The 13435-nt window shown below is 45.3% G+C and overlaps 1 protein-coding gene across 1 annotated transcript; it reads right to left on the bottom strand.

The window, feature by feature from the left end:
• Nucleotides 1-4259: 4259 nt before the first annotated feature.
• On the bottom strand, nucleotides 4260-6097 carry LOC145425849 (nuclear factor 7, ovary-like). The gene has a single exon (XM_080299250.1). The coding sequence runs from the start codon at nucleotides 6095-6097 to the stop codon at nucleotides 4709-4711; it is 1389 nt and encodes a 462-aa protein (XP_080155376.1). The 3' UTR covers nucleotides 4260-4708.
• Between the last annotated feature and the right edge of the window lie 7338 nt (nucleotides 6098-13435).

Genomic DNA, 13435 nt, shown 5'->3' on the forward strand with positions numbered 1-13435 from the left:
CCAGAATGGCCGGCACTTAATCATCAGGTACTCCAGGTCCGGTGAGCAGAAGGATTTGACCGGGTGCACGTTCGCATAATCACACCAGCTGTTGTTGATCATGAAACACACACCACCGCCTCTGCTTTTCCCAACTGCTATAACAGTTGTATTGATGTATAGCAACTTGAAATGCTCCCAAAAATGACAGTATGTAAAAATATAAAGTAAGCTGTGGCGGACTTGGTTCTATGGTAGGTCTTAAAGGGTTAAACTATAACTTTCTTCCGACCGCTGCATGTGGAAAATTGATTCAGGTCTGATTCAGTTTTTGTGAACAATCCTTTCTTAAAAGCAGAAAATGAGATTGTAGTTGTTTTTGGCTGATAAACACAAAACCTTTTTCCTATTATTATTTTTCATCTACAATGTAAATTTTGTCTCTTTTTTACTCCTTTTTTTCCCTTTACAATAGCTGGTGACCTGCAGAATCACCGCTCTCACAATCAGAGGCAATTACTTTTACACAGCGCACAAAAACACCGTGACGTTAGACACATTCACACTCACTTTTTTCATCTATGTAAATAAATCATTTGGCCAATGGCATGTGCCATGGTGATCCATAAATATGATCACAAGTTTATTTAATTATTTTCAACCCAACAAAACAAATAACAAAAACATGATGCTGATGCTATGAACACTCTACACACATGAGTCAAGATGCAGAAAAACTGCTGCGCATCTGAAAGAAGAAGCTGAACTCACAGAAACGCTGCACACTCCAGTTATCACAGTTATCATAGTTCTGTTTCCCTGTCTTTGAAGAGCTCTCAGACAGCTCTCGATCTGATAATGTGTAGCTTGCTCATCAGCTCAGAAGAGACCGCAATGCAACCTCACACAGTGGTTGCGTGCTTTTCCCCACACAGTGGCAAAGACTTGCACTTTCATATTCAATTCAGCTTCTCCATCATGTAGTTTTCAGCTGCTTCATACAGGGTTCAGCATATTAGTTGTTTTCATAGGTGTGCTCTATATCTCAGCAATGGCTCATAATAAGACGACAGTCTTTCACACAGGTCAAGTGCCTCTATGCACATCATTAGTTTAAATATTTACCTATTTTTACTTCATCTCATATGTCATTGTACCGAATTTGAGCAACCCTAAGCTTAATGCAGATTACTTTTGACAACTGACACAGATGTACACAAACAACACAAAATAGGCCTATAACTTTCCCCAGCCTTCGTGAACCCGCACGGCCGTGGAGCTCCTGGACTCGCGTGTACCCGCGCAGTCACTGAGCTGCACCTGCCTGCGTGAAACCGCACAGCATAGACATCGCTCTCTTTTGATTATAAGCCTGCGATTAACTGCACGGCTCAGGTCCGCGTGAAACCCGCGCGACTGTACTCGCGTGAACCCGTGCAGCTAAGGAGCCGTTGCTATCTTTTATTTAAATACTTTGCGCTGCCCGAGCGAAGTCCAGCATAAACGTCTGTCACCCACTGACGCACTCTTGGTTGCTTAGGAACCCATGATAACAACAACAGCCCGTGTCACAGACCACGTGTTCTGCTCCGCACCCACTCACACAAACACACTCAAACACAACAACAACAACACAAAATAGGCCTACCCCGGACTCACACCGGACCGCTCGGGACACTAACCCAATCTTTCGGGACCCTAACCCAGTTGTGGGACACTAACCCAGTTGTGGGACCCTAACCCAGTTGTGGGACACTAACCCAGTTGTGGGACACTAACCCAGTTGCGCGACAAAACCCAATGAAGGGACGCTTGGGACACAAACCCCTTGGGCCCTTGGGCGATTTTACCAAAACTTCTTTTCCGGGACCCTAACCCAGTTCTGCGGTTATAGAGTCGCTCTCTCAACTTACTCAGCGTTGCTTAGGGTGTAATATCAGCCTCGAATCCCGCCGATCATCATTCATCGAGGAGAAAAGACAGACAGCTAATCCACCGGCCCGATGACAAATTCTCACGTCTCGGGACTTTACTACAGGAACTTCCTGGCTGACGTCAGTCTTTCAGCGTGTCTCTTCTCCCCTCGGTGAATGTCGACTCCAGGGCTCCGGCTCTCGAAGGACCAATTAATGATAGGTTTGTAGCTTGAACCTATTCGCTGGAACGTTGAAGACAATATAATTACACAGCAAGCAAGACACGAGTAGGCAAAGTTCTTCATGTTTCTCGTGCACGGGAGAGAACCGGACAAACGCCGTTCCTTCGCTTGACCCCAGTTGCTCTAGTCCGCTGCCCTATAACACTGCTCTTTTATTGAGGTTACATGAATATGCATAGGTTCATTAACATATGACGTCTAAATACAAACAAAGAATACCTTGCCTGTGTGTGTGTATGTGTGTGTGTGTGTGTGTGTGTGTGTGGGGGGGGGGGGGGGGGGTCAGAGTATGACCCCATAAATGACTTCCCTAAACCTGCTGGTCTGGAAGTCCAGCAGTTCATCTAAACAAAAGGCTCTTAGACTAAAACAGACATAGATACGTTTATCCTACCATAAAACAATAAGACAAGGTACGACCTCTCCCATGCTCCCAGAGTTCTCTCTAATGCACACAAAGTTTGCAGACTATCAAGGATCAAACCTCTACCAATCTAAAACTAATTATAAAACTCTAAGCTTAAATAAGTAGATATTTCTAAGCATAAATGACAATCAACAATACAAAACCTAACAAACAAGTTTGTATTATAATGTATGGTGTTTTCATGTTTGTTGGTTTGTTTTAATTTTGTTTTATTTTGCGGGCTGGTTATTAGATGCTGCTCCAGCCACCCAGAGAATCCCCCACCGCCCCGCCATCTCTTCCCTGTGCCGCAAGCAGCAGGCGAACCTCGCAAATAAAGGGCACCCTTACTCCCAGCAAATGGCTGTAAGAACACCGATCGGTGCCTATGCCATCCCCAAAATGCGCTGGCTGTCGGGGCAGCATGAGTACGAGCAACACTTTTCTTTTTGCTGCCGCCCCCGACCACGATGCCACCCCAGGCAACCGCCCGTGTCGCCCGTATCAAAAACCGCTACTGGATATAAACCAAGTGTAGGTGTAGTTTATTTTTGGTATGCTGACTTTTTCGTACTGGGAACTAGCTAGCATGAAGGAGTTTTTATACACTTGGGTGGGTGCTGTGATGTTACTGATGTTAAATTTTGATGTTAGATGTTTAATTAGTAGAGTTGTCAACCATCCCCTAAAAATGGAATTGTCTCATATTCAGAGAAAATATTACGCGTTTCGTATTGAGGTGAAAAGGAAACCGGGATGTCCCGTACTTCAGCTACAATGAAAAAGAAACAAAGCTGGAGTTATTCTGTGTGTTTGCTGCACAGCTGTCTAATCTTATCTCATTCTCTCCCCCTCCCTCTCCTGTTTCTACTTCAATCATGAAACTGATCAATGATCAGCTGATCGGCTTTTCTGTCGCAAGTCCTGTCTCTCTTATTTGTTTATCGCCCACTTTGCGCCAGAAAGAAGAAACCAGTGGATGTCATGCTAAACAACAGCAGCAGGTTTAAACTTGATCAGTTGTTGTTAGAATTTATTTAATATCACTTTTATATTAATATCACCCTGCTGACAGTCTCAGCAGGGTGAAAAGAAATGGAAATGAGATTGATTTTCTCCTCAGACATTGAATTAAAGCACACAGGAAGTGATTGTGAATGCAGGTTCATGTTGGATCATTATGTGAAGTTTACAGGATTCAGACTGGAAATGTAAATTCTCTTTAAGGCTCTAAAACAGCGCTTTGCTCCTTTTAATCCCTTTCCCTCCTTTATTTGTCCTGACAGTGAGCGCTCTGAATCCACACACACACTTTCAGTTCGTCTTCTGCTGTAAATGAAGGACAAATGAGCTGATTAAACAAAGTCAAAGTCAAAGTCAACTTTATTGTCAATTCTGCCACATGTACAGGACATACAGAGAATAGAAACTTCGTTACTCTCAATCCCTAGATAAAATAGCAAATGAACATTCAGCTCAGTCATTACAAACTTCTGCTGATGTTTTCATGTGAAGCAGTCGGAGATATTCCTCTGGTGGACGACACGCACTGCTTTGATAGTAAATAAAGCTCAGAAATTTTTCCTTACCCCTGTCAACACTAATTTATCTCATGACTTTGAATCCCCCTGAAGATCCTGACAGTGAAGCACGTACATAATACTCCAGCCTTTCAACTCTGAGCTTATTTAGTTCTATTAATACACTGAAATCTCATTTGTGTCATGAAGAAAGTCTTTAATCAAACAGAATTCAAAGAGCAGAAACATTTCATATATGGAGTTAAACATGAATCATTGTTTCAACAACATATTTATTGTTGTCATAAACAGACAAGAAGACAACAACAAACTGCTCCTCCCATTCAACACATGTCAGTCCATATCCCAGCAAACTAAATCATCTCCATTTACACATCAAATAGAAACATGAATCACTTGTAATGATTAGAAACTTGATAGAATTTCAAATCTAGTTTGGGGAGTCATTCAGTGAGAAACAGTGAAATGATTTTCCATGTGAAAAGGTGGACAGCAGAAACAGAAAGAAACAGTGAAACTAAAAGAGAAACAAAGAGCTTTGGAACAACGAGGCAGCAGGAGGACAGCTGCAGTTTAACAGCTTCAACTCACTGACAGGAAACAACATTAGAAACATCATCATCCTCAACTCATCTGCTGCACTGACACTGACACCTTCAACGGACACACCTTCAATTTACCATCAGTTTCAATGTATGGAAACATCCTGTGAGTGAAAGTGTGTGTGAAGGTGTGTATGTGTGTGTTAGTATCAGGATCAGAGAACGACAGCTTTCCTCTGTTCCAGTCCAGATTCATTCTGATCCTCTGGAACTTCTTCCGTACTGAGAGAGCAGTGAGAGGAGCTGATGGTGAGTGTTTGTAGTATTTACTTCCATCAAACAATATCTCCCATAATCCAGACAGTATGTTTCCTTTCCTCTCCACAGACTCTGCTAACACACCCAGTAACCACCGTGTACTGTCTCCAACTTCAACATCCCAGCTGTGAGTCCCTGAGTTAAAGCCCTCAGAGCCCAGGACAGAGCAGAACAAATCAAACCTCTCTGGATTATCAGGAAGCTGCTGCCTCTCTCCTCCTCTCACACTGGTCAGATCTTCAGACAGGATGAGGTTTGGATGAGCAGTGTTTGGGTCCAGAATGAGAGGAGTGTAGGAGACCATGTCCTTCATGTTGTTCCAGATGTTGAAGGTCAGGTTGCCCAGGTGTTTGGCCTGGTCTATCAGAGCTCCTGAGGGCAGCTGTGGATCATCCAGCAGGGGGCAGCGCTGGACTCTTTCCACTGCAGCCTTGTAGTTGTGCAGGAATGAGACGTCTTCAGCTCTCAGCTCCTCCTCTGTGGCTCTGACTGTGTCTGAAAGAGCTGCTATCTCTCTGCTCAGAGCCTCCATCTTCTCCTCCATCATCCCACTCTTCTGCTCCTCTTCCTCCCTCAGTGCAGCCAGCCTGGCCTCCTCTTCATCTGCTAGAAACTGCTGAAGCTTCTTAAACTGCTCCTTAATCTGCCTCTCTGTGTGTCGGGCCTGGACCTTAATGTGTTCTGCTGTTTGATCAAACTCCACTTGAACTTCTTCACAAACCTTTAACTTCTTCTTTAAGGGCTCCAGAGTTTCCTGAAGTTCTTTCTTGTGTTGTTGTGCAACTTCATCGATGGGTCGGAATCTGTGATTGGTGTGTTTTTCTGAGTCTCTGCAGACGACACACACTGGCTGCTGATGGTCCAGACAGAAGAGTTTGAGTTTCTCAGAGTGCAGACTGCAGAGAGCCTCTGAAGCTCTCTGATCTCTCTCCTGCAGGAACGACTCACACAGGTTCTTTAAAGCTTGGTTTAAAGGTGGATCATCCTTTGAAGATATGTTCTTACAAACTGGACACTCACGTATCTGTTTTTTTCTCCACCATCTCTTCAGACAGGCTTTACAGAAGCTGTGGCTACATGACAGAATAACAGGATCTCTGAAGACCTCCTGACAGACCGGACAGCAGAGATCCTCCTCTGATCTGGAAGCCATTCCAGAGTCTGCGAGTGAAGCTGAAAACAGCAGACAGGAAGTACAGTCAGTCCTGGCTCCCCTCCCTCCTCTACCACCTTCACTGAAACTTCCTTTGAGTCGTGTTTTTGCTCAAACTCACATTCAGTGTGTGGAGCGTCAGCAGCTTGAAGCAGCAGTGTTGGAGTTTTCCACTTTTCTCTCCTGTAGCTGGACTCACTCAGAGGAAGCTGCTAGTTTGGTCTGAGCTCAGTCTGATCGTCTGTGCATCTCTCTTTACTGAGAAAGAGGAACAGCCTGTTTCCTCATTTCTCTCAGGTGAGTGACGTGAGAAGGCGGAGCTTCATTAAATTTCCACTTATTTCACTTAGCTCGGCCCACATTCTCATTTTAGGTTTGACAGCAATTTTAGCAGACAAAGGTGAATCTCTTAGACATGAACTGAGCTACGATTTGGGAAAAGCCTTGGAGGGGACTGGTGGGGGGCCTGGTAGATCTCGATGTACTAATAAGAAGTGAAGAAGTGAAAGGATTCAAAAGCGGAAGAAGGGTGGGGCAGGAAAAAGAGAACAAACAGCTTGTATAACTGGGGGATCATATACAGATATGTTTGTGTAGATAGTGTTTGGAGGCGTAGGCCTGCTCCTAAAAGATATTTTATCTCCAAAAATGTGAGTGTGAAAGCAGAGCGCAGATAGCAAAAAGACATTGACATGATGTTAAATCAATATCAGGCAATTCCGTTCAATTAACATTGAAATCTGACATTCATTTTACATCACTTCTGCATCCTCAATTAATATTGAAACAATGTTAGAGTTGTATATCGGATCAATCTTCAAATTTGACATTGATTTTACATCACTTTGGCACCCTCACTTAATAATGAAAAAAATCCTGAATTCTAGTGTTTATTTTCCACAACATTTGCACCAATGGTTAAGATTAAAATTATAATTACATCATGATTAAAAATAAAGAGGACTTAATAGGTATTTCATTCAATACTAAACCACTGCAAATTAATCAATCAATACTTTAAACTGCGTAAAAGACATTTGTGTATCATCTAAAAACAGGATTACCGTATATGTTAGACATTGTCTTTCAGCTTACCATGTTCATTATAATATCCCTATAACATTAAGCATCAAGTCATTATATGTCACGGGGTAGAAAGGGACAAGTTATCTAGGTTTTTTACTATGTTTGCTGTGTTTTACCTTTTTAATATTTTAATATTGTACAATAGTTTATTTGTATGAGTTTTACTGCATGTTTTTATGGTATTTATTGGTGACTTGTCCTGGAAAGACTCCGCCCCTACCTGATTATAAACCTGATCACACCTGGGAGGTCCCGGGGGCCAATAAGAGGGCCTGGAAGACCACAGAGGCTTGAGGGGAGGCTTGAGAGACGGGCAGGAGTGAGTGGTGTCAGGCGGCGGCGCCTGCAAGCCCAAGGGTTGGAGCTTGGCGTTCAGGAGGACGATACAACACCAGCGACTAGGGACGCGGAGCGAACAGGCGGACGGCAGTAGCAGCAAGAGCCCAGCTTGTGCACTGCGGGAGAGCAGAGGCGGCGAGACAGCTGGTGCCGATTTGCAGTTTTAAAGAAGCGGCGGGCGGAGTTGAGAGCTCTGCCCACCTGGGGTAAGTCTTCGACTTATCCCCTTCTTACGACTGAATACTGCCTGAAAAGAATAGTGACTGCGGAGTCCTCCCTTTCTCCAGCGTACCGGGACGCGGAACGCTGGAGAAAGGGAGGACTCCGCTGGGTTTCCCTTTTACACCACTTCGCTGGATTTTTTAGTTCTTTGTGACTTTTATATCGTGGCGGATGCCACTGGACTTTTAATGTTGCGTTTTATGGATTTTTATTGTGTTACCCCTTAGCCAGGGTTGTTTTAATTTCTTTTGCATTTTTAACTGTTTGTATAATAAATTATATTTTAATTATACAGTTTTTAATTCAGTGCATTCCCTTGGCGGCCCCACTGCTCCGTACGTTTTTGAGGAGGGTTTCCCTTCTAGAATAACACCTGTGCTAAATCACAAATACCTCCTTTACATCCGTTACATATGTAATTAACAAAATAACAATAGACATTTTTGCATCAAGAAAAAAATATTATCCTATGAAGACGTTTTTTGTTAAATGACTTATTTACAACTCATTGTTTTTAGTTTACTCCAGGATTGGGCTGGATATCGGGCATCCTGCCCCCCCATCCGGAGCATAGCGGAGCCATTTCTGCATTCCTTAGGCGAAGTCAAACTCAGAAACTGCGTTTACCCCCACCTGCTGAGTCATATGGAGGACCACAAGAGCCACACGCATTGAAATAAAGATTTCTGTGCTTAAATAATGAATTGTAGAATAAATTCTGCATTTGTAAATTCATTTTTGAATTGCACTTAAATAAACTGCATTTCTGGATGGACCTGGGCTCCCTTGCCTTGGTGGGTACCAGATGACGGGGGTGCCTACTGGGGTCAGCGGGGGAGCTGGCCCTAGGGAGGGGCATCCTCCCCTCCCTTCTTTTCCTCCCCATCCCCGGCTACCTCCCTCTTCCCGCTCCACCACACTCACCCACACAGGTAGGGCCTTGGGGTGCGGGTGTGTCACAAGGGTGCAGGGGAGACATTCCCCCCCCTCCCCCTCTGTCCCCTTCTGGCCACCTGTGCCTCAATTTTATCTCACAACTTAGACATCCACATTACTTACACTCTCATAACACACACATATATATAGGGCCTTGAGGGTGGGCACGTTAACGGTGTCCAGTGGACGGTCTGTGTACTCAAACCTACCTCTGGCGCTGGTGCCCACCTCTCAATTTTAAATCCATGTAGACATTGAGGGTTCTCGGGAGGGGCCGTGCTAACACCTGCTGTTCTCTAGGAGCAGCACCATGCTCTCCCTTGTTTTAAATGCACTTTAGAACAACACGCAGCAACACTACACATGAGCGGGAGGAGGGAGGTATGGGGTCTTCACACACCCCCGTTCTCTGCTAGCCATCGGGGCGGGGGGGCTGGGAGGAGATGTTAGCTGTCCGATTGGCCTCCCTGCTGCTGCGGAGCCTGGGACGGTCTGCTTGCCTCCACCCCGGGGGGAAGGGTAACATCTCTGGGTTCTGTTTCCCCCTCTGGGGGCGAGGGTACCTGGACCCGGGGTATAGAGTATGTTTGGGGAGTGTGATTGTGTGTACATGTCCATTTATGTCAGTCCTTACGTTGGTCTGTTTGTCTGTGTCTATATGTCAGGTCGGGTCTTAGACTCCACCTCTCTGGGAACTCCCAGGCCCTCCAAGGCCTATCTCCCCTCACCACACTCCCTGCCGGTGACTGATGCCCTCAGGGGTCGGTGCATTGGTGGTTCTTGGTGTCCGGGGCTGGGCGCTCAGGTATGTACCAGCTCACTCCCGGTGGCTACCTGGCGGGGCCTGGCGCCTGTTGCTCGGTCAGGCCTCCTCCGGGGTGCGGGGGGCCCTCGGGCCTCTGGCCTCTGGGCCTGCGGCTCGGTTCACTCTGGCTGCCGGCAGAGCCGGCGGGCACGCCGGTGCAGCCCCCTCTAGCTTCTGCTCGGTGGCTACTGGGTGACGCCTCGTCTGGGGATCCTCAGCCCTTCCCATGAGGGTAGCACGGATGCCCCTCCGGTGGTCCTCCTTGGGCTCTCGCACTCTGCGGCCTCTGGATGTCTGGGGCCTGGATCTCCTCCATGCCTGCTTCATGCCCTGGGGGACGGGGCTATGGCTCGCTACATCCTCTTGCAGACCATTACATGTGGAAACCATTTGAATACAAGCGCGCTGATCCACACAGGTATGCACATGGGTGTTCACTGTTCGTAGACTTAAATTACACCTTTCTTGGCTGCTACTTCAAAGCACATTGTGCGCTTTCTGTCCTGCGTGCTGCACAACAACATTGAATATTTAGTATTTACTGCTATTTACACTTAGCTGGATTAATGCGATGGTGTTGTGTTTAGTATGTTGCTTTGGTTTTTTTTGCTTGTTTTCTATTCTTCTTCTCTCAACAGGTGATCCAGGAGATTTTTTTTCCTCCCCCCCTTTCTCACTGTCCCTCTCCCCTTCTGTTTTTCTTTTCCTTCCTCTTTCTCTCTCCCTTTCCTATCCCTCACTCATGTCTGTCCCGTCTGTAACATCTGAAAATAAAATATAATAAATAATAAAAACAAAGGTCGATCAAATGGACCAATACGGCAATGCCACGATGATCCATTTGGCAAAGTAAATCCATTGGGTATCCTTGTTGGTCTTCAGACAACAATTCTGACGGCTAAAGAACCAAATGGGACAGGCAAAAAAATAAACTGCATTTCAAAATCCATTTCCCTTTCCTGTTTGCTCAGGGATTAACTTCTGGATTAGTTGCTGGATTAGGCTTTCTCTCCTGCATGAAGTCCAGGTGCTGGTTTTCTAGTGTGTGCATCTGATGGCCCAAAGCTGACTCTGACCTGTAACACCATCCATGGCTGCAGTATGGAACAGATGTGGGTGTGTCCTCATCTCCCAGAGGAGTCCAAATCGTCATCAAACAGCCCTACAGACACAAAAACGTGAAAATATAAACAACCAGACTATCAGCAGTGATTTAAGTACTTTAAGACCTCTGTAAAAGGTGTGTCTCTCTTCTCCAGGTGTGACCTCTGTCACACCTGGAGAAGAGAGACACGTATGTGAGAATGCTGTTTGTAGATTACAGCTCAGCATTCAATACCATCGTTCTCTCGAAGCTGGACAGGAAACTGCAGGATCTAGGACTGAGCAGCTCCCTCTGCAGCTGGATCCTTAGCTTCCTGTCTGACAGACGCCAAGTGGTCAGACTGGGCAGCATCACCTCATCCCCCATCACACTGAACACTGGTGCACCACAGGGGTGTGTACTGAGCCCTCTCCTGTACTCACTCTACACCTACGACTGCACAGCCACTAACAACTCCAACATCATTGTGAAGTTTGCGGACGACACTACAGTGGTGGGTCTTATCACCAACGGTGATGAGACGGCTTACAGGGAGGAGGTCAGCGCCCTGACCCACTGGTGTCAAGACAACCATCTCACCCTCAACGTCGCAAAGACAAAGGAGTTGATAGTGGACTTCCGGAGGTGCAGAGAAGTACACACCCCCATCACCATCAACGGCGCTGCTGTGGAGAGAGTGAGCAGCTTCCGTTTCCTTGGTGTACATCTGGCTGAGGATCTTACGTGGTCAGTACACACAAACAAAACAGTGAAGAAGGCGCAGCAGCGCCTCTTCTTTCTCAGGAGACTGAAAAGATTTGGCATGAGCCCCCGCATCCTCAGGACCTTCTATCACTGTGCCATTGAGAGCATCCTCACTGGATGCATCACCACCTGGTATGGCAACAGCACCGCCTACAACCGCAAAGCTCTCCAGCGAGTAGTGCGGTGCTCTGAACGGATAATTGGAGGTGAGCTTCCCTCCCTCCAAGACATCTACAGGAAGCGCTGCCTGAGGAAAGCGGGGAGGATCATCAAAGACTCCAGTCACCCCAGCCATAAACTGTTCAGACTACTTCCCTCAGGAAGGAGGTTCTGCAGCATCCGGTCCCGTACCAGCAGACTGAGAGACAGCTTCTTCCACCAGGCCATCAGACTGCTGAACACTTCAAAGACACCTCAGCTTCACTACTGAAACTTCAACATTATGCACTACACACTGTACAGTAATGCCACTGTTTTGCACATGTCTCAACTCTGTATATTTTTATATATTTTATTTTTTTTTTTACTCTATTTAATTTGTAAAAAATGTGTATACACACACACACACACACACACACGTAGAAAAACATTTAGTATACACATCCAGAAATGCATATACTATTATATATTGTACATATATTTATTAGTTTCAGATTAGCCATTCTTGTATTTTGCTTGTTTACGTTATTGTATTTTGCACAACTCTGTTGCTTGTGAAGCTCACACACAAGAATTTCACTCACATGTACTGTACCAATGTACCTGCACATGTGATGTGACAATAAAATTGATTTGATTTGATTTAAAAATTATTTACAGTATATATCACAGAATTTAAGGCCTTTATAATCACAGAGCATACAGAGAAAAGTACTGAACTGAATCATTTTCAGCTTTTGTTTGATGTATATTGTATTAATAATTAAATTTCATTATCTGTGTCTTTACCACACATTTGCCATACAGGTGTAGATACTGTAGGTTCAGTGAATGCTTAAATTGCACTGATTAGAATATACTGGACATTCAAAGCTAAGATTCAGCGCACTGATATGGGTAGTGATGCGGCAGAGCGTGGCTTCTAGCTCCTGATTGAAGCGCTCAGTCTGACCATTAGCCTGAGGGAGATATCCCAAACTGAGATAATAGACCCCTAGGGCCGTACAAAACCTCTTCCAGACCTGTGGAACAAACTGTAGTCTCTTGTCTGACACTATTTCCATAGGTATCCCATGTAACCTGAATACCTGTTCAACCAGTGTTTTTGCGGTTTAGGAAGCAGTGGGGAGCTTTTCTGGGATTATGAAGGTAAGCATGGTTGTTTTCCCAGAGGAAATGGGTGACCAGTGACAAAGTCTAATATTATATTTGACCATGGCCTGTGAGGTGTGGAATAAAGGCTACAAAAGTCACGCAGGATGCAGAGTCTGTACCTTATTTCTGGCACACCATGAACAGAATGGTATGCGTTTCAGAGGTGGAGTTTGGTGAATATTGTGCAGCTGAAATGTAGAGCTGATGAGTGGAAGGGGGTATTTTTTTATGTTTTTTTTTCTTTGAGGCCCTGGAAGTCAGGGGCAATGCAAGTCATCCTTTTCCCCTACAAAAACAAACCCTGCACCCATTGAAGTTTTCCATGGCAACTCATTCTAGTTTTGACAGATTGTACTGGTGACTGGTGGGTAGACTGGCACTGAGAAGGAGTTTTATGGTGCAGTCGTGGAATGGTGGAAGTGACAGGGCTTTACTGTTATTGAAAACCTCTTGGATGGAGGTCATGATAAATAGCGGCCACCCCAGAACCCTGAACCATGAACAGATGATGAAGAAAGGCAGTGTCTCTCTATGGTTACCATTAGCACTGGCCAGAAAAGGGCAATCCAGGGGCAGGAGAGGTATATTTAACTGACTAGCCAGATACAAATCAAGGGGTTATGTTCACAGCCTGAATCAACAAGCGCCTGAAATAAGTGAGTGACCTGGTTTATGATTAATGACACAGAGAGAAGAAGACAGGGCTTGTGAATCACATGAGGACATCGGTAACTATAACTCTTTTCTCCCTCTCTCTCCCTCAGACAATTATCAATACAAAGGGAGA

The sequence above is a fragment of the Astatotilapia calliptera genome, chromosome 3 (genome assembly GCF_964374335.1).
Source record: "Astatotilapia calliptera chromosome 3, fAstCal68.1, whole genome shotgun sequence".
NCBI lineage: Eukaryota > Metazoa > Chordata > Actinopteri > Cichliformes > Cichlidae > Astatotilapia > Astatotilapia calliptera.

Bases quoted from the DNA above. Each gene is read 5' to 3' on its own strand.
- LOC145425849 (XM_080299250.1), bottom strand. From the start codon at position 6,097: ATGGCTTCCAGATCAGAGGAGGATCTCTGCTGTCCGGTCTGTCAGGAG.